Source organism: Entelurus aequoreus, linkage group LG20 (genome assembly GCF_033978785.1).
Source record: "Entelurus aequoreus isolate RoL-2023_Sb linkage group LG20, RoL_Eaeq_v1.1, whole genome shotgun sequence".
Lineage (NCBI taxonomy): Eukaryota > Metazoa > Chordata > Actinopteri > Syngnathiformes > Syngnathidae > Entelurus > Entelurus aequoreus.
This window is the reverse complement of record NC_084750.1, coordinates 24,232,654-24,260,065: the sequence shown is the minus strand read 5'-3', so window position 1 is coordinate 24,260,065 and position 27,412 is coordinate 24,232,654. Positions and strand designations below refer to the sequence as shown.

The 27,412-nt window shown below is 37.5% G+C and overlaps 2 protein-coding genes across 2 annotated transcripts in view; both read left to right on the top strand.

The window, feature by feature from the left end:
- taf2 (TAF2 RNA polymerase II, TATA box binding protein (TBP)-associated factor) overlaps positions 1-25,716 on the top strand; it is a 62,705-nt gene extending 36,989 nt beyond the window's left edge. The window contains exons 19-28 of the mRNA XM_062029687.1: positions 2,302-2,442; positions 5,391-5,501; positions 5,605-5,798; positions 8,967-9,106; positions 11,314-11,383; positions 14,094-14,203; positions 19,284-19,501; positions 20,416-20,580; positions 25,037-25,136; positions 25,209-25,716. Coding sequence (XP_061885671.1) covers positions 2,302-2,442; positions 5,391-5,501; positions 5,605-5,798; positions 8,967-9,106; positions 11,314-11,383; positions 14,094-14,203; positions 19,284-19,501; positions 20,416-20,580; positions 25,037-25,136; positions 25,209-25,477 — 1,518 coding nt within the window. The 3' untranslated portion in view covers positions 25,478-25,716. The remainder of the gene's footprint in view (positions 1-2,301; positions 2,443-5,390; positions 5,502-5,604; positions 5,799-8,966; positions 9,107-11,313; positions 11,384-14,093; positions 14,204-19,283; positions 19,502-20,415; positions 20,581-25,036; positions 25,137-25,208) is intronic.
- Positions 25,717-26,981: 1,265 nt separating this feature from the next.
- The window catches only part of enpp2 (ectonucleotide pyrophosphatase/phosphodiesterase 2), a 62,673-nt gene continuing 62,242 nt past the window's right edge, over positions 26,982-27,412 (top strand). The window contains exon 1 of the mRNA XM_062029684.1: positions 26,982-27,386. The gene's annotated coding sequence lies outside the window, so the exon portion shown is untranslated. The remainder of the gene's footprint in view (positions 27,387-27,412) is intronic.

Here is a 27,412-nt window from a genome sequence, read left to right as displayed (position 1 = left end):
CACTATTTCCACATTCACCCATTCACACACACATTCACACACTGATGGCGGGAGCTGCCATGCAAGGCGCTAATGGACGTGACTAGGGTGGTAGAAGCCGGGGATTGAACCAGGAACCCCCAGGTTGCTGGCACGGCCACTCCCAACAGCGCCACGCCATGTCATGTCATGGCTCACTGAACTTTGTGGATATTATAAAAAAACAGCCAACCACCATAAAAAATTCAAAATTACACCCATTTAAATCCATTGCAATGAATGATGGGAAAAATGCAAAACTCTCTCCACACTTACCCTTGTTTGACGCATTTTAGCTGCTTGATTACAAAACTTGAGGTCGTCAAGAAGGTAAACAAAGTCCGAGTTGAACTTTCACATACTCTTATTATTCAATTCTAATAATTATTAAGTATATATCCATTATATTATTATAATATGTACTCATATATATATATGTATAGACTATGTATATGTATGTATATATATACCTATATATATTTATAATTTATATATATATATATATATATGTATATATATATATATATATATATATACACATATATATATGTATGTATAGGCTATATATACACAGTGTATATATGTATGTATGTATAACCTATACATATGTATGTATACATAATATATGTATATATATATATATATATATATATATATATATATATATATATATATATATATATATATATATACACATATATATATATGTATGTATAGGCTATATATACACAGTGTATATATATATGTATGTATAACCTATACATATGTATGTATACATAGTATATATATATATATATATATATATATATATATATATATATATATATATATATATATATATATATATATATATATATATATATATGTATGTATGTATATATATATATATACATATATATATATATGTGTGTGTGTGTGTGTGTATAAAGTTAAAGTACCAATGATTGTCACACACACACTAGGTGTGGCGAAATTATTCTCTGCATTTGACCCATCCCCCTTGATCACCCCCTGGAAGGTGAGGGGAGCAGTGAGCAGCAGCAGTGGCCGCACCCGGGAATCATTTTTGGTGATTTAACCCCCAATTCCAACCCTTGATGCTGAGTGCCAAGCAGGGGGGTAATGGGTCCCATTTTTATAGTCTTTGGTATGACTCGGCCGGGGTTTGAACTCACAACCTACTGATCTCAGGGCGGACACTCTAACCACTAGGCCACTGAGTAGGTAATATATATATATATATATATATATATATATATATATATATATATATATATATATATATATATATATATATATATATATATATATATATATATATATATATATATATATATATATTAAAAAAATATATACATATATATATATATATATATATATATATATATAAAAATATAGCCACATTTTTTTAGCCCGATGTGGCCCCCCAGTCAAAAAGTTTGGACACCCCTAAAGTAACTGAACACTGCCTTCTTGAAATAGGACGGTACACAACCAGAAACTAGGGAGCAATTAATTATGGAGATCAATAGTGCTACAGACCTTTTTTAACAAAGTTGTGGGCAGGATGTCTAATGGACTAGAAGAGAGATCCACCTGGGTTTCAAAGCTTTTTCTTTGTCCATTTCTGCTTCATATTTGTTCCTGCGACTCAACATCAGCTGGAACGCAGCTGCTTTTCCACCGCAACAGAATGGACTGCAGGTTCACACAGGACGCACGCTAATCGCGCGATAAACAAAATAGTGCCGTTAAAGTAAGCTTTATCTCGTCTTTGACAGCCGTAATAAAAAGTAAAATAAGGAAAAGTAAATCATACCAAACAGTCCCCACCGTTCTTTAATTTCTCTGTATGTGGCCATTGGCAAAGAAACGTTTGGCCACTCTTTGTTTTTTAATAGTCACATTTGATGGTCTTTGCGCCAAGAACATCCCATCTGTACTGTGTTTGTTTATCTGAGTGTTATAGCCTTTTTCTTTAAAGCTGCAAATAAGCTGTGGTCTTAAAATAAACATGTGCACATGTAACAAATTAGATATGGCAAGTTGATACTAATGAATTCATGAAGTTTATTTTTATAATTATTGACTTGTGGCCAGTGGAGTGTGTACTCCGCTTCAGCTGGGATAGACTCCATCTCACCTGTGTTGCCAAAAGGCACATAGAAAAGGATAGTGAGATGGTTAAAATGCACAAGTCTATATACAATAGAAGTATGTGCAAATATCAATAAAAAGGCTTTAATTATGGTCCTTGTTCCTCTGTTGACATAACACTTTTAGATCGCCAATGCTATGGTGAGCACATGGCAGGGTCCACCAGCTATGAAGTCCTTGTTCACCAGAATGTTCTGCTGCAAGAGCTGCCCCAATATTGTCAAGACCAACAACTTCATCAACTTCCAGAGCTACTTCCTGCAGAAGGTAAGGTTAAAGGTTAAAACATGCATGAAATCATTTGTTGGATGTCTTGTAAGTGATTGCTTGTGATACACAAAAGTCGTATGGCCTGGTTTACCGCTCTAAACATCGCCTGCAATCTATAAAATAGCGTGTACTATTAGTGGGTGTGTTGCGTGCGATCGACCAACACTACGTGGACAAGTCAAAAATGGTGCAGACCGCCTTATTTAATTTGAGGATTTTGCGTTTACTGTACGGGGCATCGCCATGGAGACACTCATTTACTGCACATTCATGTTATCATGCTCCTACCTGTGGCGTTAGCTATGTTTTTAAACATGCAGTAGACATCTACCACTTTTTGGGGGGTATTTTAAAAGCAGTCGTGCAGTGCATCTACATTGAAACCACTATTATTATTTTTTTACAGCTGAAGCTGCGCTCTTTTGAGAGAAGCTGCACTTACTCTGCTCAAGACGCAAAAAATACATACTTCATATAAGAAAAATGTAATAATACATGTTCTCCTCGAAAAAAAATTAACGTCACTAAAAATACTAAATGACACCAAAACGCATCAAATTAATTTGTTTTAATCAGCCCTAAAATTATGAACTGATGTTGCTGAATAGACAATGTTGTATATGTTTTATTTCGGCCGTCCAAAATGTCGACACATGTAGAATGGAGGATTCTCGACTGTCCCTCGTCTGTCTTTGCAGCGCGAGCACAGCCGTGTGTGCAACTGTGTGTTTGCACACCCTTCTCACTCGTCCTTAAAAAAAAAAAAAAGCTCATAAAATGGTGACGAATGTTAAAAAATCACATTGCTCGCGCTAACTTATTATATTTACATCTTCTTCTCCCAGTATTGTAGCCCTTTTGATGATCAGCATGTATTTTGCATATTAATGAAGACAGACACACAAAATGGATTGCACACCTAATTCTGCTCACTTAACAGACACAATCCACTTTGCACACGTTTAGTAAATCAGCTTTGCGTCTGCTATCAAGTTTGCACGTGTTTTATCCAATCCAATCCACTTTATTTATATAGCACATTTACACAACAAGAATGTTTCCAAAGTGCTGCACAGCCATGTTAAAAACAATATTAAAAACAATATTAAAAACTATATTAAAAACAATATTAAAAACAATATTATGCTACACCAATGACTGAATAAAAACAAAGAATAAATGAATAGAAAACCAATACAGAGACAATATAAAAAATAAATATGATTAAAAACGATTTTAAAGGGTGAAACCAATTAAAACAGTAAAATAGACATCAAAATTTATAACCCTGACCCTAACCACACAGGACAACAGAGGACAGAAGACCACACAACTCACGTAGTGTTAAAAGCCAAAGAATAAAAGTGGGTCTTTAGACGAGACTTAAAACACTCCACTGTGGGAGCAGTACACGCAAACCTTTAGTAAATCAGGCCCGAGTGTGTTGTTTTTAATAGCTTTGCCACAAAAATGACAGTAAGACAGTAAAATCCGTAAGTAACCTCGCCGTTTTATGAGCCGCAAGTAGAGATGTCCGATAATATCGACCTGCCGAATTTCTCCCGATTTCCACCCAGACAACAATATTGGGGGCGTGCCTTAAAGGCAATGCCTTTAGCGTCCTCTACAACCTGTCGTCACGTCCGCTTTTCCTCCATACAAACAGCGTGCCGGCCCAGTCACATAATATATGCGGCTTTTACACACACATAAGTGGATGCAAGGGATACTTGATCAACAGCCATACAGGACATACTGAGGGTAGCCGTATAAACAACTTTAACACTGTTACAAATATGCGCCACACTGTGAACCCACACCAAACAAGAATGACAAACATATTTCAGGAGAACATCCGCACCGTAACACAACATAACAAATACCCAGAACCCCTTGCAGCACTAACTCTTCCGGGACGCTACAATATACACCCCCCGCTACCACCAAACCCCGCCCACCTCAAACTTTCCCCTCTCTCTCAAGGTTGGCAAGTATGCTCTAGTATACTCTGGACTGAAGCTGTGTGCCTTCATTGTTTTTGTAGCTGTTGTTCTGAGGCATGTTTAAAAAAAATTCAAAACAATGCACTTTGTGAAAGTCAAAGTATAGTATTTCCCATAGTTGTAATGGGTATCAGGATTATCTCAGGGAGAGCATGTCCCAAATTCCAAGCTGTTTTGAGGCATGTTAAAAAAAATACTGCACTTTGTGACTTCAATAATAAATATGGCAGTGCCATGTTGGCACTTTTTTTCATAACTGGAGTTGAAGTTGTTCTCTTATTTTGGAAAACATTGTTTTTGATTGATTGATTGATTGAAACTTGTATTAGTAGATTGCACAGTACAGTACATATTTCGTACAATTGACCACTAAATGGTAACACCCGAATACGTTTTTCAACTTGTTTAAGTCGGGGTCCACGTTAATCAATTCATGGTAAAGTTACATTGTTTAATGCATCCATCGGGGCATCACAACAAAATTAGGCATAATACCGGTAATGTGTTAATTCCACCACTGTGTATATCGGTATCGGTTGATATCGGAATCGGTAATTAAGAGTTCGACAATATCGGAATATCGGCAAAAAAGCCATTATCGGACAGCTCTAGCCGCAAGGTTCAAATTGTAGGGAAAAAAAAGTAGTCGCTTATAGTCCGGTATTTAAGGCATGTGAAAATCTGCAGAACTTTAATCCGCTTCCGTGTCTGTCCCTGACACTTGCCCTGGCTGCTTGGTAAACAAACTCTGCTGTGCTTTAGTCCCAGTGTTACCATAATAACCCATACGTCCCTCAAAAGCACAGATTACAACCATTGCGATCTATAGTTCACGACTTACGGTAATTTGAAAACAGCACTGTATTTTAAATGTGAATGTTTAAAAAAAAAAAAAAAAAAAATTTCGTCATTTGTATCTGATGAAATTGTGTTGCTTGTCAGACGATGCCTGTTGCCATGGCATTACTCCGTGATGTCCAGAATCTCTGTCCCAGAGATGTCCTCAACTTTATCCTGGACCTCATCAAGTACAATGACAACAGGAAAAACAAAGTAAAGACACTTTTATTCCTGCAACCTGATACAGCAATCATTATTTGACTGTTTAAAATTGTCTAGTAACTGCACAAGTTCTCATGAGATGTTTTTTGTTCAGTTCTCAGACAATTACTACCGCGCGGAACTGATTGAAGCATTGACCAACTCCCTGACGCCGGCCATCAGCATCAACAACGACATGCGTACAGTGGACAATTTAAACGCTGATGTACATCTCATACTGGAGGAGATTACTCGATTCCTCAACATGGAAAAACTGTTGCCAAGCTACAGGAACACAATTACTATCAGGTACATTATCACAATATTTGACATGAACGGTGTTTGTCTTATGACAACAGGAACGGATTTGTACATGCTTCAGGGTTCGTACGGGTGCTTAAAAACCTTGAAAATGCTTGGATTTTAATGTTGTGTTTTCAAGGTTTGAAAAATGCTTGAATTTTGGGTGAAGTGCTTGGAAATGCTAGGAAATATTCATCATATTTCTCGGCAGTCTGACTCAATAGGCTGATTATAAAATGGGAAAAAATGAAATAAGTTTCCTTAAAAATTAAAGTTACACGCTATATCTGTTGGCTTTGCACGAGCCCTTACATTAGGTTGTTGTCATGCCAGAGCCATATATAAGGCTTTGGGTCGCCCCCAAGAGGACAGTGGTGCATTGGTCCATCATGCCGGGAGGTTGTTGTTTTAATGAACATGATGTGTGCATGAATGATGATGCAAACAAACAAGTAAACAATAATAATTAATGTTATTTCTTGTAGGAAATGATGTATACATGAATGATGATGATACAAACAAACAAGTAAACGTTTGCAAACGCCAATGACATTGAATAGTCTACAGAAACACTGCTTCATTTTCTCTGCCCCATTCAGTTAATGATAACTGGTGGTTCAATGTTAGGCTTAGGTTTTAGCAGATTTTCCGTATTTTTCCTACAGACAGCATTGGGTGACCTCAAACAACAAGGCTATGGATGCCTGATGCTTCTAGAAAGTCAGACTTTAGTGGTGCGGTGGTCGTCTTATATTCAGCTGCTCATGTTTTTTTTTTGTTTTTTTTTTAGTTTGGCTTGTCACACTGGTTTTTGCCTTTTGAAGGGTACTGGAAAAACTGGAAAATTGATCTTGAAAGTCCTTAAAAAGTGCTTGAATTTGGCCATGGAAAAGGTGCACGAAGCCTGATGCTTAAAGTGTACGTTACATGAATTTGTCATCAGATTTTTTTACTGTATGTAATGTGTGGTTCAGTTGAGAGGTGTACTGATAGGTGATAGCGCCAAGGAGAAGCCAAAGCCTGAAAACACTCTTCTGTGGTCAAAGTGTCCTTGGGAACACTTGGTCTTGCAGGTGAAATGCATAACGATAATACGATAATGGGTACGTTCTAAGAGTGTGCTGTCTTTTGCTCAGCCGACGATTTTAGACTATAAGGAAGAAAGATTGTACAACATTTCAACAGCGCAACCTCCATTCAGAAAAAAACCCAAAACGATCCACCTAAGAAGTACATGTGCTCGACATCTTAACCATAGCTGGTGTTTGTCAAAGAGACGTATGAACGCTGCCAACACTGCTGCAAAGCTTGGCTGTCAAATATACGTATGAGTGCTGCCAGCATTGATGCAGATTTTGTTTGTCAAATATACGTAGGAGTGCTGCCAGCATTGATGCAGATTTTGTTTGTCAAATATACGTAGGAGTGCTGCCAGCATTGATGTAGATTTTGTTTGTCAAATATACGTAGGAGTGCTGCCAGCATTGCAGCAGAGCTTGTTTCTCAAATATACGTATGAGCGTTGCCAGCATTGCTGCACAGCTTGTGATTTTCAAATATATGTGCGAGTGCTGCCAGCATTGCTGCACAGCCTGTTTGTCAAATGGACATGAATGCTGATAGCCTTATTGCACATCTTGTTTGTCATATAGATGTATGAACCCTGTTAGCAGTGCTACAGAGCTTGTTTGTCAAATAGAAGTATGAGTGCTGCCTGCAGTGCTGCAGTGTTTGTGTGTCAAATAGATGTATGAACGCTGCTAATATTACTGCAAATCTTGTTTGTCAAATTGACGTATGAGTGCTGCCAGCATTGCTGCAGACCTTAGTTGTCAAATAGACGTATGAGTGCTGTCAGCAGTGCTGCAGAGTTTGTTTGCCAAATAGACGTATGAGTGCTGCCAGCATTGCTGCAGAGCTTGTTTGTTGAATAGATGTACGAGTTCTGCAGAGGTTGTGTGTCTAATACAATAGACATATAAGTGCTGCCAGTATTGCTGCAAAGCTTGTTTGCCAAATAGACGCATCAGTGCTGCCAGCATTGCTGCAGAGCTTGTTTGTTGAATAGACATATGAGTGCTGCAGAGGTTGTTTGTCAAATACTATAGACGTATAAGTGCTGCCAGCATTGCTGTAGAGCTTGTTTGTCAAATATACGTATGAGTGCTGCCAGCATTGCTGCAAAGTTGTTTTGTCAAATTGACGTATGGGTGCTGCCAGCATTGCTGCACAGCCTGTTTGTCAAATGGATGTATGAATGCTGATAGCCTTTCCGCACAGCTTGTTTGTCAAATAGATGTATGAACACTGTTAGCAGTGCTGCAGAGCTTGTTTTTAAAATAGACATATGAGTGCTGCCAGTAGTGCTGCAGAGTGTGCGTGTCAACTCGACCTATGAGTGCTGCAGAGCTTGTGTTTGTACAATACTGTAGACGTAAAAGTGATGTCAGCATTGCTGCAGAGCTTGTGTTTGTCAAATAGACGTAAGAACGCTGCTTGTATTCCTGTCAACTTCCGTTTGTCAAATTGACGTATGAGTGCTGCCAGCATTGATGCAGTGTCAACTTCCGTTTGTCAAATACACATATGAACGCTGATTGCGTTGCTGCAGATTGCTGTCAAATGGATGCATGAGTGATGCAAAACCTGTTTGTCAAATAGACGCATGAGTGCTGCAAAACGTGTTTGTCAAATATGAGTTCTGTCAGCATTGCTGCAGAGCTTGTGTTTGTCAAATACGCGCATGAGTGCTCGTAAAAGGTGCTGCTGGTCTAAATCCTGGAAGTTCAATGGTTCAGCACAGCGATTCTCAAACTGTGTACGTGTACCACTAGTGGTACGCCATGAATCACTTGATTAAAGTACAGTGTTGTATTTTCTGATATTCAAAAACAATGTTACTGTTCAAACTGTGTGGCAAAAAATATTAAATATAATAGTTAAATAAAACCTCTGCCATGTTTTACTGAATACTTAGGCCTACTACAATACTGTATTTTAATGTTGGTTTTGGAGAGCCAATTTTTTTCTGAGGTGGTACTTGGTGAAAAACATTTGAAGACCATTGCCTTAGCATACATTCAGTATTCAGTAATGTAAACAATTGGAGGAAAAAGTCTAAAACCCTCAGTTTTGATTCTGACCAATAGCTCTTCATGTACCTTTGGTTCGCAGCTGTCTTAAAGCCATTCGCGAACTTCAGAAGAATGGTCATATTCCAAGTGAAGCATCACTCTTTCGATCATATGCAGAGTATGGGCACTTTGTTGATGTCCGTGTTGCTGCTTTGGAGGCTCTGGTGGACTATACGAGAGGTAAGATGTTTTTTCAGAAAATGAAACTAACAAGCAGTATGGTGGACATCATTTGTCTTTTTTCTGTACTGCCCCCTTCTTCGTCTTGAGACAACAAAACATTTTTAAAGGACCAATGAAAACAAGCCATTGATTAGTTGTGAAAAAAATCAATTTCACAGCAACATTAAGAATGGAGGGATCATTTGTTTGTCACTTGTTTGAATAAAGTATAAATAACCAATGTATTTTCTACATGGTTGACATAAAAGGTGTTACTGTTAACACTTGAGGTTTCATAGAAAAAAGATGCATGGTGCACACAAATGCTGCACTTTTCACACTGGCTTTTTCATCACCAGATCAAAGTCTGGCCCCTATAAAATATTGACCGTATTTTCCAGACTATATACACTACCGTTCAAAAGTTTGGGGTCACCCAAACAATTTTGTGGAATAGCCTTCATTTCTAAGAACAAGAATAGACCGTCGAGTTTCAGATGAAAGTTCTCTTTTTCTGGCCATTTTGAGCGTTTAATTGACCCCACAAATGTGATGCTCCAGAAACTCAATCTGCTCAAAGGAAGGTCAGTTTTGTAGCTTCTGTAACGAGCTAAACTGTTTTCAGATGTGTGAACATGATTGCACAAGGGTTTTCTAATCATCAATTAGCCTTCTGAGCCAATGAGCAGACACATTGTACCATTAGAACACTGGAGTGATAGTTGCTGGAAATGGGCCTCTATACACCTATGTAGATATTGTACCAAAAACCAGACATTTACAGCTAGAATAGTCATTTACCACATTAGCAATGTATAGAGTGTATTTCTTTGAAGTTAAGACTAGTTTAAAGTTATCTTCATTGAAAAGTACAGCGCTTTTCCTTCAAAAATAAGGACATTTCAATGTGACCCCAAACTTTTGAACGGTAGTGTAACACACAGGTATATTAGCTGCACCCTCTAAACTTTAGAAGAAACAATATTTTTCCATATTTAGCCGCACCGAACTATAGGCCACAGATATATACGTTGTAAAATGAGTTATGTACACAGAAAGATTGTGTAAATGTTTATTTACATGCCTTAATAGTTTCCTGCAACACGGCAGTAAAACAGCTGATCAAACAGAACAGAAGTCATCGTCATGGACCCACTAGCTGAAGAAGCAAGCTCTCTAATGTTAAATAGCAGACACTATCAAGAAGTCGTCTTGGATTGGGCTACAAACATGACGCTACTACCGAGAATGTATCCAGGCAAATGCAGGCCCGAAGCAAAGAATGACTGGCGGGAGAGTTTTTTCGAAGGAAGTATGAAACTGCCAACTATCACGCTGGTGGCTATTTATTGCTAGCATGCAAATTTCCAATAGCTAACATTAGCATTATCATTTTTAATTGAGCATCGAAATTCACTTCCTAGTTTAGCAGGAACAGAGCCTAGGCAGCATTGGTATGGAAATCCCTCCCCGTCCTTGAGCTCACGCCAGTGAATCAATCAGTGGGGCAATCAATGTTGATCCTTGACTGCTCAATTTTTTCTTTTTGTTTCTTTGGTTGTTTTGGAGCCTCTTCCATGATAGCAGTAATTGCACGTAGGCAATTTTCTTCTTCTTCTTTTTTGTGTTTTATGGCGGCACGTAGGCATTCGCATCGACTTATGTCTTTTTAACGAATGGGAAAAAGAACCCCCTCAGGCCATGGCAGAGGTGTCATTCAACTAGTTGTAAGTCCATGTATCATCCCATAAGTTAGGAAATCATTTTATGAAGGTTGAAAAGTTACTTAGTGCTGCTTCAACGGTTCCATCCATAATTCAGCGTGTTAGTTTACAAAAGAGCACAAAGTGTTTGCTATTCTCAGAACGTTTCAATGACAACTTTATTTGATATGATACTATGACTTTTTTTTAGGTGTTTTATTGGAAATGTTTTCTAGTACAGTAGTCAAAACAAAATTCTATCAGAGGTCTCAACAAAATATATTTCCTTAGACAATTGTGTTGTTGTGTACTCAAGAACATTGTCTGAAGATGAAGTCTGAACAAAGGATTATACTTCGAACTCACCAAATACTTGACACACCCATTGGTACCCTGACTGCCAACAATAGCTACAATTCTTAAACTGTACCTAGAACTTACACAATAACCTGTGGACTGAGTTAAACCTGTAATGTATACATTTTAATATGGCTGTACTAATGTTTACTATTTATTTTCTAGTTGAAAGAAGCTCAGTGGAATTACAGTGGCTGGTCAGTCTGGTTCAGAGCGACCCATCTCATTATGTCAGGTCAGTAACCTATTATTACTCTTATAATGTACTCTAATAATATTATGTCAGTAACATAGTATTACTCTTATGTACTCTATTAATATAATGTCAGTAACATAATGTAGTTATGTACTGCCTTATTATGGCAGTAACATATTATTACTCTTATGATATGCTCTATTAATAATATGTTGGTAACATATTACTCTTATTATATACTTTATTAACAATATCTCAGTAACACATTTTTACTCCTATGATATGCTCTATTAATGTTATGCCAGTAACAAATCATAACTTTTATAATGTACTCTATTATTACAGTATTATGTCAGTAAAACTTTATTACCGGTACTCTTTTGATATGCTCTATTAATATTACGTCAGTGTAATAGTATTACTCTTATGTTGACCTTAATATCAGTCAGTAACATTGTCAGTAATATGTTATTACACTTATGATTTACTCTTATTATGTCAGTAACAAATTATTACTGGTGTGATATACTTTATCAACATTATGTCAGTATCATATTATTGCTCGTATGACATACTCTGTTTACATTATGTCATTAACACATTTTATTTATATATATATATATATATATATATATATATATATATATATATATATATATATATATATATATATATATATATATATACATTAGAGTGTGTGTATATACGTGTGTTTATACATGTGTGTATATACAAAACCCAAAACCAGTGAAGTTGGCATGTTGTGTAAATCGTAAATAAAAACAGAATACAATGATTTGCAAATCCTTTTCAACTTATATTCAATTGAATAGACTGCAGAGACAAGATATTTAACGTTCGAACTGAAAAATGTAATTTTTTGCAAATATTAGCTCATTTGGAATTTGATGCCTGCCACATGTTTCAAAAAAGCTGGCACAAGGGCAAAAAAGACTGAGAAAGTTGAGAAATGCTCATCAAACACTTATTTGGAACATCCCACAGGTGAACAGGCTAATTGGGAACAGGTGAGTGCCATGATTCGGTATAAAAGCAGCTTCCATGAAATGTTCAGTCATTCACAAACAAGGATGGGGCGAGAGTCACCACTTTGTCAACAAATGCGTGAGCAAACTGTCGAACAGTTTAAGAACAACATTTCCCAACGAGCTATTGCAAGGAATTTAGGGATTTCACTATCTACCGTCTGTAATATCATTAAAAAGTTCAGAGAATCTGGAGAAATCCCTGCACGTAAGCGGCTAAGCCCGTGACCTTGGATCCCTCAGGTGGTACTGCATCAAAAATCGACATCAGAGTGTAAAGGATATCACCACATTGGCTCAGGAACACTTCAGAAAACCACTGTCAGTTACTACAGTTTGTCACTACATCTGTAAGTGCAAGTTAAAACTGTACTATGCAAAGCGAAAGCCATTTATCAACAACACCCAGAAATGCCGCTGGCTTCGCTGGGCCCGAGCTCATCTAAGATGGACTGATGCAAAGTGGAAAAGTGTTCTGTGGTCTGACGAGTTCACATTTCAAATTGGTTTTGGAAGCTGTGGACGTCGTGTCCTCCGGACAAAAGAGGAAAAGAACCATGCGGACTGTTATAGGCGCCAAGTTGTAAAGCCAGCATCTGTGATGGTATGGGGGTGTATTAGTGCTCAAGGCATGGGTAACTTACACATCTGTGAAGGCACCATTAATGCTGAAAAGTACATACAGGTTTTGGAGCAACATATGTTGCCATCCAAGCAACGTTATCATGGACGCCCCTGCTTATTTCAGCAAGACAATGCCAAGGCACGTGTTACAACAGCGTGGCTTCATAGTCAAAGAGTGCGGGTGCTAGACTGGCCTGCCTGTAGTCCAGACCTGTCTCCCATTGAAAATGTGTGGCGCAATATGAAGCGTAAAATACCACAACGGAGACCCCCGGACTGTTGAACAACTTAAGCTGTACATCAAGCAAGAACGGGAAAGAATTCCACCTGAAAAGCTTCAAAAATTGGTCTCCTCAGTTCCCAAATGTTTACTGAGTGTCGTTAAAAGGAAAGGCCATGTAACACAGTGGTAAAAATGCCCCTGTGCCAACTTTTTTGCAATGTGTTGCTGCTATTAAATTCTAAGTTAATGATTATTTGCACAAAAAAAAAAAAAATTCTCAGTTCGAACATTAAATATCTTGTCTTTGCAGTCTATTCCATTGAATATAAGTTGAAAAGGATTTGCAAATCATTGTATTCTGTTTTAATTTATGAATTACACAGCGTGCCAACTTCATTGGTTTTGGGTTTTGTACATTGTATTATTGATCTAATATATCGATTACACAATAATATACAGACTAATATTAATAATATACAATATAATATTAAATATGCGTGTTTTATGGATTTATAATTGAATCATGAGGTATCCAGAAATTCCCAACTCTAATTATTGTAGCTTAGTATAGAACGTTTTAGTATTATATTTACTGTAGTACCTATGGTATATACGGTAGTACTACGTGTACTACAGTACAGAACATTTGTCTAAATGGAGTAAAAGCGAAGCTGCTGTGCACAACTCCTTCATTCCTCAGCGTATCATCAAGAGTTTTAGCTTCAGAAAGAAATACACATCCCTACAAAGTGGCGAGCAGGAAGTCTTTGTTTCTTTGAAGGTTTGGATGTAGCGTTGATGCCACATGTATAAGGAAAGATGCCTCATGTACATTTTGAACATGTTCTTCTCTCAGACATAAGATCCTGGCCATGCTTTGTAAGAACCCACCTTTCACCAAGAAAACAGAATCAACTTTGTGTGATGAAGCTCTGGTGGACCAACTGTGGAAGCTTATGAACTCGGGTGAGTAACACACACACGCACCACTCAATACTGTATTTCTAGACGTGTGTAGGGATTGCCAAGATACCTGTGGCTGTGGGGGTGTGGTGGGGACATGGTCACCCTGACGTCATCGTGTAATTTGCATAATTTTCTATGATGATATGATTTTCTTTAAAAATGCTCAAAAAATGTATACATACATTTAAAAACCAATCTGTGTTATGATTAATTAGTATTAACATATATTTTTACATGGTATCCATTTTCTACTGCTTACATTTTGCTATATTTTTGATTGTTGCTACTTATTGTACAACGTACTTTGTTGAGAACTTTTAAAGTGTCCAGAGACTTTTAGTGACGTTTTCCTTTTTAAAAACGACTAACTACAAATCTAGCATCTTTTTCTGGTGTTATTATATAATATACTCGTGTTTAGAGACTCTACTTTTGTTCCTCAATATCCCTGACGAAAGAGGCGAGCTGCAACGAGCATGATGTCACACTTGTTTTGAGCTGCTGCTCCAGTTGAACCTTCTCTCCCTAAAAGCTGCCACTGTCCTCTTAATATTTGCACATTTTGTAGATCGCTGTCCGCAGGCACATCTGGGATATATTTACCGGTAAGTTAAGTCCACATCGCAAACAATCGCGTGCGTCTTGTTTACTTCATCACAACATCCGGTTTCGGCAGCACTGTTTTCGGTGATGAAAGTCTTTTTTTGGCGGCCAAATTTTTGGTGCATCACTACTTATTAGTGTGCAAATAACAAACAGTAACAACCTGCTGGTGGTTATGGTTTATGTCAGTGTGTTTTTGATTTAAACGCCTACTGAAATCCACTACTACCGACCACGCAGTCTGATAGTTTATTCATCAATGATGAAATCTTAACATTGCAACACATGCCAATACGGCCGGGTTAACTTATAAAATGCAATTTTAAATTTCCCGCTAAACTTCCGGTTGAAAACGCCTTTTGGAGGATGACTTATGCGTGTGACGTAGCCAGGAGAACAGAGGTATGGCTTCCCCATTGAAGCCAATACAAAAAGCTCTGTTTTCATTTCATAATTCCACAGTATTCTGGACATCTGTGTTGGTGAATCTTTAGCAATTTGTTTAATGAACAATGGAGATTGCAAAGAAGAAAGTTGTAGGTGGGGTCGGTGTATTAGCGGCTGGCTGTAGCAACACAACAAGAAGGACTTACTTGGATAGCAGACGCGCCAGCCGATGCTAGCCGCCAACCGCATCTGTGTTGGGGTGAAATCCTTCGTCGCGCCGTCGATCGCTGGAACGCAGGTGAGCACGGGTGTTGATGAGCAGATGAGGGCTGGCTGGCGTAGGTGGAGCGCTAATGTTTTTATCATAGCTCTGTGAGGTCCGGTTGCTAAGTTGCTAAGTTAGCCTTAGCGTCGTTAGCAACAGCATTGTTAAGCTTTGCCAGGCTGAGAATTATTAACCGTGTAGTTACATGTACATGGTTTAATAGTATTGTTGATCTTCTGTCTATCCTTCCAGTCAGGGATTTATTTATTTTGTTTCTATCTGCATTTGAGACAGATGCTATCACGTTAGCTCAGTAGCTAAAGAGCTTCGTCGATGTATTCTCGTGGAGATAAAAGTCACTGTGAATGTCCATTTCGCGTTCTCGACTCTCATTTTCAAGAGGATATAGTATCCGAGGTGGTTTAAAATACAAATCCGTGATCCACAATAGAAAAAGGAGAGAGTGTGGAATCCAATGAGCCAGCTTGTACCTAAGTTACGGTCAGGGCGAAAAAAGATATGTATTTCACTGCATTCTAGTCATTCACTCTAACGTTCCTCATCCACAAATCTTTCATCCTCGCTCAAATTAATGGGGAAATCGTCGCTTTCTCGGTCCGAATAGCTCTAGCTGCGTTGAAAACAATAGGAAAATGTGAGGAAGTGAACAACTGACAACGTCACGCTACTTCCGGTAGGGGCAAGGCTTTTTTTTATCAGAGACCAAAAGTTGCAAACTTTATCGTCGTTGTTCTATACTAAATCCTTTCAGCAAAAATACGTTGATGGTGGTAAGCTACATTTGTAGTCACAGCTGCCCTGGAGTAGATTAACAGATAAGAGTAGGTAGGTAGATAGAGAGATCGATACTTTTGTCATCCCCTTGGGGAAATTCAGGTACTTCTTGTAGCTCACACAGTAAAAGAGGTACACATTACACATTAAAAGAATATGATCACAAACAATAAAACCAGACTACGATAAAGATAAAAGGACACTGGTTATATAAAAAAAAGCATATAATATACATCATATATGTCCAGACCACAGAGCCTAAATGATCGGGGGTCTCTGCTGTTCAAAGTTCTATTAAACATCCTAATGGCATTTGGAACAATGGAACTCTTGTATTGTTCAGTCATAGAGTGCAGAAAAACGAGCTTCTCGCTTCAGCCGCTGCTCTGGTCTGCCAGGATGCACTGGAAGGGGTGGTTAATATTTTCCCATATGGCTTGCAGCTTGTCTCTCCTCAGTTTTTCCACTCCATTGTCTAGTGTGTCCAACTCTCTTTCCAGCACTGAACCGGCTTTCTTTATCAGCCTGGGTTAGAGTTATCAGCCTGTTCCTTGCTGTTATGTTGCCACCCCAGCAGACAGCCCCAAAATTCAGGACACTTGCAACCACAGACCGGTAAAACTGCTGAGCCTACTCTGGCTTTTCCTACGGAGTGCACTCCAGGTTGCTGTCTACATGCACACCCAGTTATAGATTACATTATTTAAGTCTGGCCCGATGGTGTGGAACAATTTCCCTTGTGGATCATTAAATTTGTCTAAGTCTAAGTCAACATTTATTTTCACTGGCAGTGAAAGAGGCTTACTCTTTCAAAAGTCAATGGACATCTCTTTGGTCTTACTAATAATGTTCAGGAGTACTGAAGGAAACATGGCTGGCAATTTGCACCTAGGGCCTCTCGGGGAGCAAGGGGGGCAAAATGTCTTGGCCAAACACACAACGACAGTGACCAGGAAGGCAGAAGCTGGATTTGTACCAAGAACTTTCAAGTTTCCGGACAACCACGTCTGAAGCCCCTCACTCTTAACTGTATAATCTTTAAACCCACATTATATATCTTTATCATAAAGTAAAGTACAAGCTTTATTAGCAATAGAAACCATGTAAATATTGTATGGCTTAAGTGCTTTTACAATGTGCTGAAATCCTGCACCCTCCAAGTATGCAAAGTTGGAGGTGCCTCTGCACTTCTCTCTCTCACCTCGTCACCATCTATGCCAACAAGAGTGATCAGTACCATATCTTGTTCAGTTTTTGGTTTAACTAACGTCTAAAAGCTGCGGGGAGTGAACATTTTTACTCTCTTTCCTACCCGACTATTTCCTTCTTGCACTCGTTATTTGACACACTGACTGGGTGTTGTCTCAATGGATGGCTTGACATTAGGACTAAGTGTTTTATATCGTTCGACATAGACAATTTATATTTTTTTACGGCTTTTCGAATATAAGGACTAGGAGAAAAATATATTAAATGAAAACATTTTTATTTTAAATGTAACCTTCCTCTGATTATAATCCCCTCAGCTATCAAGGCATAAAGAAAAGGACATGTCAACACAAGCATGGGAAACAAACAATGCAAACAAAATTTTAAAATCACATTGAACGCTTAACAATCTCTTAAAATGAAGGTGCAAAAATAAGGAGTATGTAAGAAATGCTTAATAACGTGTAGCAAAATAGTGCAAAGTGTGAAAATGTAAACATAGAGAAACCTGAGAAGAACTATTTTCTGCAGGTTTAGTGCCAGGAAGTTACAGCTGTGCTCTAAAGCAGTGGTCCCCAACCACCGGGGCGCGGCCCGGTACCGGTCCGTGGATCGCCGCACAAGAAAAAAAAAAAAGTGTTTTTATTTATTTTTTTAAATTTTTTAAATCAACATAAAAAACACAAGATACACTTACAATTAGTGATACCAACCCAAAAAAACTCCCTCCCCCATTTACACTCCTTTGCACAAAAGGGTTGTTTCTTTCTGTTATTAATATTTGTGGCTCCTATATTATATATCAATATAGATCAATATGCAGTCTGCAGGGATACAGTCCGTAAGCACACATGATTGTATTTCTTTATGACAAAAAGCTACCCTGAGATCGGTAGGTTGTGAGTTCAAACCCCGGCCGAGTCCTACCAAAGACTATAAAAATGGTACCCATTTCCCTGCTTGACACTCAACATCAAGGGTTGGAATTGGGGGTTAAATCACTAAAATGATTCCCGGGCACGGCCACCGCTGCTGCTCACTTCTCCCCTCGCCTCTGAGGGGGTGATCAAGGGTGATGGGTCAAATGCAGAGAATAATTTCGCCATACCTAGTGTGTGTGTGACAATCATTGGCACTTTAACTTTAACTTAACTTAAAAGAGCACAAAGTGTTTGCTCTACTCAGAATGTTTCAGTGACCACTTTATTTTATATGCTGCTATGACATTTTTTTAGGTGTTTTATTAGAAATGTTTTCTAATACAGTAGTCAAAACAAAATTGTCTTTCTTAGATTTATTTAAGAAGCTTGCCCATCTCAGAAAGGCACAGTTAACATTTGTAGCAAGTATGAAAGGAAAAAGGCGAAGTGGAAGAGATATGTCATTCTTTATACACTGAATACAGTCCAGGAGAGGTTGAGTAGGTTCAGTTCGGAGGGGGGGGGAGAGCAGGTTTCAGCTAAAAGAAAGGAGACCTTGGTGGAAGGCACCTGGCTGCTTAGGGAGTAGAGAGAAGGAGGAAGAGATACAGTTCACAGCGACGTGGCCAAAATGTGCTTTCACTAACAGAATGTGATTTTCTCAGCAACATAGACTTTCGGAATGAGACTGAGCAAATAACAAAAGGATAGTTTCTATACTCAAGATTAATAAACCACAGCAAAAACAGTACACTTGTAAAACATACAATGGTATATAATGTTAAACGATGGCATTTTAAACAAAACAATCCTAGCATTAGCGCTTAATGAGAAAAATACATTCTGTGTTCTTATTGGTGAATGTACTTTATATGTATACTTGTGTTTTTCTGTCCCACAGGTACAGCGCATGACTGGCGTCTGCGCTGCGATGCGGTGAACCTCTACTACGTGTTGTTCGGTTTGACGCGGCCTTCCTGCCTGCCCCTGCCTGAACTTGGCCTGGTGCTCAACCTGAAAGAGAAGAAAGCTGTACTCAACCCCACCATCAAGCCTGAACTCATTGTGGACACAGCTGCTAGCATCGGGATCCATGGTGTTGGCATCAGTTACCCACCTGTAAGTACCCAGTTCCGGTTCCGATTCCACTTTCGATTCTGCTTAATAATTCGGTTCTTTATCGGTTCTCTTATCGATTCTTATTTGGAAAAAATGATGATTTATATTCTGTTGCTTCAATTAATACATTTTGTGTAACTGATTTTAAATTTTGAATAACATTTTTGTAAATTCGGACTGCATGGGGTCGTGACAGTCATAGTTTCCGCACGGCTGCTGCAATAGAGTGTACATGAGAGCGGTGGTGTCTGTGTGTATTGATTTGTAAGGCGGCGACTACCGATACATTTATTTATGAATGTTAAAGTACCATTTCAATGTTGATGTTATTTTATTTTTATTTTTTTTAAAGAATGACGGTTATGGCAAGCAGAACCATCTTTGTGCACTATCCACTTTATATGAATCACCTGTTTTACAACAATACTATCAAATTCTACTTTTAATGTTATTGTTTTATTTTTTTATTATAAAAATGTGTTACTGTGTTTGCTCGCTTTAAACAGTTTCACTTCCAGAGTCTATAATAACTTGGGATATATACAAAGAAGCGTTTTTTTGATTTGGTACCTGTTCCTAATTGGGTCAAAACAGGAGGACCGTTCAGATTCTTGACAAACGACATGGCTATTAGGATTTTTTATCCAGCTAACCGTTGCATAGTTGGAACACCGTCGTCGACAGCACGTCATCACGTGCCTGCTTGCCTCGACTCTTGTCGACATGTCAGCCTTGAGAGCTATATTTCTTAAAGGTGTAGTCTGAAAACTCAGTTTAATGCAATATTATTCTCTCTCTCTCCCTCTCACTCACTCACTCACTCGCTCACTCACTCAATTATATAAAGAATATTGGGGTTTTTTTGTACATAGTATAATGTATAGTAAGTGTGTGTGTTTTTTTTATTGTTGCAGGAGGATGACGAGCCTGACCCAATTTCCCTGGGGGTCTGTGGGGTAGGTCAGCCTCCTCAGGGCATCAAGAGGAAGGCTGAAACGCAACTTGGCTCGCCTCCAGAACCAGGGCAAGCAGTGCAGCACCTGGAAGATGACAACAGAGCGGGCCGCTACAAGATCAGGGTACTGTCATTTTCTTTATAGTTTTGTACTTCTTCTTTGTTGTGGTTTATTCGGGCCAGGACCTCACTGTTTACGATTGCACAAAGGGCAGCAGAATATAGCAGTACTCATTAGGGCTGAAAACTGAATCGCAATACAAGTGTTTTATATCGGTTTGTATCGATAATTATTTGTATTTTTTAAGACCTAGAATAAGCACCAGGAAAAAATATATTGCACATAAACATTTTTATTTCAAATGTAACCTTCTTTTGATTATAATCCTCTCAGCTATCAAGGCAGAAAGCAAAGGAAATGTCAACACAAGCATGGCAAACACTTAAACAATGTAAACAAAATTGTACAATTACAATAAGCACTTAACAATAAGCTCTTAAAATGAAGCTGCAAAAATAAGGAATATGTAAGAAATGCTTATTAAAGTGTAACAAAATAGTGTAAAAATGTGAAAATGTAAACATAGAGAAACCTGACAAGAACTATTTTCTGCAGGTTTAGAGCCAGGAAGTTACAGCTGTGCTCTAAAGGGTGAGCGCAGCTAAGGAATGTGGTATTACCGGTCTTGGTGGGGACGAGCGCCTTGCATAATTTACAGACCACATTGGTCTGACTACCACTACTAAAAAAAAAATTATACTGCCATACTTGCGAGGTGACTTTTTCTGTTTTATCCACAATTTTTCTTTTTCTGCAGCACTCTTTTTTACTTTCTCTTCTCACTCCACAATGGAAAAAATGCCCTTCTTAAAATGAGTAAAGAAAAGTTAATACAAGATATTTTTGGTTGTTAATGGAACAAGCCAAAATTGTGTTGGTAAGATTTCTTGAAATAAACATTATTTTTAAGCTTAAAAAACTTAAAGGTGATCTTGGAATTAGCTATTAACTTATTATTAACTATACTTACTGCTAGTATTGTGAAGTTTTGTGTCTTATAACCAGTGTTCTATAACCAGGGGCGGCATGGCGAAGTTGGTAGAGTGGCCGTGCCAGCAATCGGAGGGTTGGTGGTTACTGGGGTTCAATCCCCACCTTCTACCATCCTAGTCACGTCCGTTGTGTCCTTGGGCAAGACACTTCACCCTTGCTCCTGATGGGTGCTGGTTAGCGCCTTGCATGGCAGCTCCCTCCATCAGTGTGTGAATGTGTGTGTGAATGGGTGAATGTGGAAATACTGTCAAAGCGCTTTGAGTACCTTGAAGGTAGAAAAGCGCTATACAAGTACAACCCATTTATCATTTATTTATTATTGTTCTGAAAAATAATTTTGAAAAGTCATTAATTATAGTTACTCGTTACTTTACCAAAAAAGTAAACAACAGAATTACTCTTTAATTAATATAATTAATTAGGGAAAGTAATTAATACTAATAATAAAAAATAATAATAAAATCTAATATCTGTCATATGCAACTGAGAGACGTCTCAAATGAGAGCACAGTGTGATAAGTGTGTGCTTTTAAAAGGCGGGTCCGATTGACATGTGACGTCATCAAGGGTTTCAAGGGAGCCGTGTTTAGTTAGCTTTAGCAGTTAGCAGCGGCAGACTGCAGTTTGTCGGCTCTGATGCCAGCTCTTTTGAATCTTTTCACCGGATTGTGTTACCTCTGGTTAATGAAGAGATTGAATGTGCTTCCCTGAATGTCATATCTTCTTGTCAACAAACGGGGTATTGTTTGGATGGCAAGTTTGTCTCTTCAATCATTGATTTGTTGTTCATTATTGTAATTGTGTATGTGCGCTTGTTGTTGTCTGCTGTGTCACAGTGTGACGTTGCCTCTCCCTGTTTGATATCAAGTTAATTTTAGTGCGGTGCTGCTTGTGGCTTTCTCTAGTAAAAAGTTACTTCCTGCTGTCTTGTTGTCGACATAAAACCACATCAAAGGTAGCGTGCCACGTCACATCAAGCTACCGCTAATGCCGTTGTGACGGACCTAAAAGTAATTAATTAGATTACTGATTACTAGTAAAAGTAACAGTGTTAATATTACGAACACTATTGTAACAGACTTGTGATGCTCAAAAGTAGTATTTTTTCCTCAGATCTATTGCCTAAAAACAAGTTCTTACATCTCACTGAAAAAATACTATTCAAGGGATTGTTCAGTTCAGTTCAGTTTCAGTTTATTTGGAACATGCATATGATACAATGTAATGCATCACACATTTCCAGTTGTTTCATTACAGCACGTCTGAAAAGTAGGAAGAAGCAGAGCTTATTTAATCCTACCTCTTTTCATACCATAGCAATTGTATCCAATTTCCTTGTTCTCTGTAACAGAACAGTGAACAAATAAATAATATACCATAGCATACAAATATTAAATACATAAATAATATTTGTCTCAATAAGAAAAAAAGAAAAAAAAAGTGTTCAAGATGTTCATCATAGTTCTTGTTCTGTGTACTTTGTGAACACTTGTAGTTTGAACAGTCTCTTAAACTGAATCATATTGGTGCTTTGTTTGATTTCTTTGGTTAATCCATTCCATAATTTAATTCCACATACAGATATACTAAAGGTTTTAAGTGTTGTACGAGCATACAAATGTTTTAAAATTAGATTTTCCTCTAAGGTTATATTTCTCCTCTTTTGTTGAGAAGAATTGTTGTACATTCTTGGGTAGCAGATTATAGTTTGCTTTATACATACTTTTAGCTGTTTGCAAATGCACCAAATCGTTGAAATTCAATAATTGTGGTTTAATATATAAAGGGTTTGTATGTTCTCTATATCCAACATTATGTATTATTCTAATTGATCTTTTTTGTAACACAGTTAATGAATGAAGCGCACATTTGTAGTTGTTTCCCAATATTTCTACACAGTAACTCAGATATGGTAACACTAGCGAGCAGTCAAGAATATGGAGTGATTTTTGGTCTAGAACATGTTTAGCTTTATTCATTATTGACGTGTTTCTTGCTACTTTATGTTGTATATTTTTTACTCAAGATTTCCAAAATTTCCAATTTTATCATCTATTATTACACCCAAAAATGTGTTTTCTTTTACCCTTTCAATGTCTACTCCGTCTATTTGTATTTGAACTTTCTCTTCTACTTGTACTGTGACTTATATTAAGTTTGTTTAAAATGTTGACTAGAAATTCCAAATATATACTTGGTGAGACTGTGACTTTTTCCAGTCCATGCAAAGAATTAGCAGCCAAACAACAAGGCGGCGCAACCAAACTTAACTGTTGATACCGATACGTGTGACTCCTCACTTCCTGCGTTGCTCGGTTACCAGAGAGCGAGTGCCTTTGTTCATGCAACCAACCCTGCTTCGCAACTTCCGCTTTCTACCGACAAAGAAAAACAAAATGTATCCAACGCATTCTGCATTGATATCGATTATGTGTATCGCCGTGTATGTTGATATCGCTTTATCGCCCAGCCCTAATTTATAAACACTTCCACATTTCTCAGCTGATACAAAAACATACCAACATAAGTTCAGCTCATTCAAGACCTGGCAAAGGTTACAAAAAATTGCAACAAACGCCACAAAATTTCTGTTGAAAATAAATGAAAATTTTTTAAAAGTTGCACAAATATTGAAAGTTTTGCAACATGGAGCATTTCCTCAGAATTCCACATTTTTCATACAACAGTTCAATCCATCAATATTTTTATATTACACACTACGTGAGTTGTGTGGTCCTCTGCGTTTTTAAATTGTTATTTCTATTTATTGTTTTAATTGGTTTTACCTTTTAAAATCGTTTTTAATCATATTTATTTTTATATGGTTTTTATATTGGTTTTATATTTATGTCAGGTTCAAACACTGATGACATCTATTAAACAGACAAGAAGCAAGGAATCATGCAGAGACAGAGTTAAATTTAGCTCAATGAGGAGAGACGTTTTGGGCTGTACTCTAGTTACAGAACCAACCTACGCTCTAAAGTCCAGCCCACGTGCTCCTCTATTTATTTGTGAGGTCCCTGGTTACATCACTGAGGCTACTGCTGAAGGAAGGTGGGTAATCTCAGCAGCCCCAATGCAAATGTGCTGACACTCGTGATATCACCCTGTCTCTGCTCTGTCTGCGTCACGGCACTCGATGTTCGCCCTTGGCAGTCAGCAGGCCGGTTCTGGACACAAACACTGATACGAGACGATGTCCCTTTGCACAGATAGAAAAGTACAACTTCAGCACAATTGATAATAACTATAGCAACTGCCTTTAAGCATAAGAGTTGTGTGATAACTTACACATAATTATTCTAACAATTTCTTTATTTTGTTTTTATTCAGTCATTGGTGGAGCTAAGAATAGTATTTGAATCTTGTTTTTCATATTTTTGTACAGCACTTTGGAAACATTATTGTTGTTCAAATGTGCTATACAAATAAAGTTGATTGGATTGGACATTATAAATATATAAATACTGTATATAAAAAATAAATATATATATTTATAAATATTGTGTTGCTGTGGTTGTAGTTCAACATGGAAGAAGAAGATATCGACATGGAGACTGTTCATGACAGCCAGGCTTTCATTCACCATCACCTCCATCTGTTGGACAGACCTTCTACACCAGGTAACATAGAAGAGTACCATACCAGTATGTGGCAAGTTATTCTAAATCATACACACCGTTGTTTTCTTCAAGGCAAAGAGCCAGCGCTGGTGGAACATTGCATGCTGTCCATGCCGGCCACGCCTGTGCCGACCTTCTCCAAAGAGACGTCCGCCCTGGCCAAGCACAGGAGTGAACATGGCCACCATCACCACGAGCACAAGAAGAAGAAGAAGAAGAAGCACAAGCATAAACACAAACACAAGCATGAAAACAAGGACAGGGACAAGGGGAACTCGCATCCATACAGCAACAGTCCAGCTAGCGGCAAGTCTGCGCACTCCCCATCTCTGTCTGAATAAACAGCTTTTATTTTGTACAAATCAACATCCTTTATTTTGTAGAAACACTCTGGTCTAAATAAACATCATTTACTTTGAAAATCATTATTTTTAAAGTAATCAACAGCCGTCAGTTTGTACAAACTTTGTCGAAATCATTATCTTTTACTTTGGAGAAACATTCTGTCTAAATCAATATCTTTTATTTTGTAGAAACATTCTAATTAAATCAACATATTTCACTTCGGGGAAACATTCTGTCTAAATTAACATATTTTATTTTGTAGCAACACTCTGGTCTAAATAAACATCCTTTACTTTGAAAAACATTATTTTTAAAGTTATCAACAGCCTTTAGTTTGTACAAACTTTGTGGAAATCATTATCTTTTACTTTGGACATACATTCTATCTAAATCAACATCTTTTATTTTGTAGAAACATTGTAATTAAATCAGCACATTTCACTTTAGGGAAACATTTTATCTAAATTAACATTTTATTTTGTAGAAACATTCTGTCTAAATCGACATCTTTACGTTTGGGGAAACATTCTGTCTAAATCAACATCTTTTATTTTGTAGAAACATTCTGTCTAAATCGACATCTTTCACTTTGGGGAAACATTCTGTCTAAATGAACATATTTTACTTTAAAGAAACATTGTGTAAATCATCTTTTATTTTGGGAAACATTTTGTCTAAATCAACATCTTTTATTTTGTAGAAATGTTCTGTCTAAATAAACATATATTTTTTTAGAAACATTCTGTAAATCAACATATTTTACTTTATAGAAACATTCTGTCCGAATCAACATCTTTTACTTTGAAGGAACATTCTGTAAATCAACATATTTTACTTTGAAAAAACATTTTGTCTAAATTAACATCTTTTATTTTGTAAAAACATTCTTCTGTCCAAATTGACATTTTTTTTTTTTGTAAAAACATTTGTCTAAATCAACATATTTTTGCTTTTTACTTTGAAAAAAACATCCTGTCTAAAATAATCAACATCTTTTACTTTGGAAAAAAATATATTCTGTCTAAATTAAACAACATTTACTTTGAAGAAACATTCTGTCTAAATCTAAATATTTTATTGTGAAGAAACATCCTGTCTAAATCAACATATTTCACTTTGAAGAAACATTCTGTCTAAATCAACATCTTTTATTTTGTAAAAACAGTCTTCTGTCTAAAACATCTTTTACTTTGTAAAAACATTCATCTAAACATTCTGTAAATCAACAACCTTTGAAAAAACATTCTGTCTAAAATCAACATTTTACTTTGGGGAAGAAAAACAATTATGTCTAAATCAACAACTTTTACTTTGAAGGAACATTTTGTCTTAAAACCTATTTTACTGTAACTTTTGAGCAATAAGCTGCAGTTTTTTGCCTTTGCTTTGGACCCTGCGCTTCATACAATGTTTCCCCTAATTTATGGATTTTCACACACACACACGCACACACACACGCAACTTTATTACCTCGCATGTCTTCTCTACCACTGTGCTATTCTAATCTCATTTTAGGCCGAGACAATCCCGAAAAAAGCCTGCAAAATCCTGGAGGGACGTCACAACTCAGCCTTTTTTCCTGAGATTTTTGGACACAGCTGCGAGGATGCTAGTAGGACGATAATGCTTCCGAGATGATGAATCAGTAGATTTGAAGACAGAAGTAACAATAAAGAGTGGACGATAGCACAATGCTAACAACAAAGCTAATGGTCGCTGCTGCCAGTGTCAAACCGCCCAGGTTTCTGCAGGACAACTTCTGCCTATGGTTTCAGCATGTGGAAGCCCACTTCTAACTTGGGGGAATTACCCGGGATGTGATGAAGTAATTCCACGTCGTGGTTGTGTTGTAGTGGCCGCGTGACAACTACAACTAGGACGCTCGGAGGATCCCCCGGGCTACCAGTGAGTACTGTAATTGACAGTAGAAC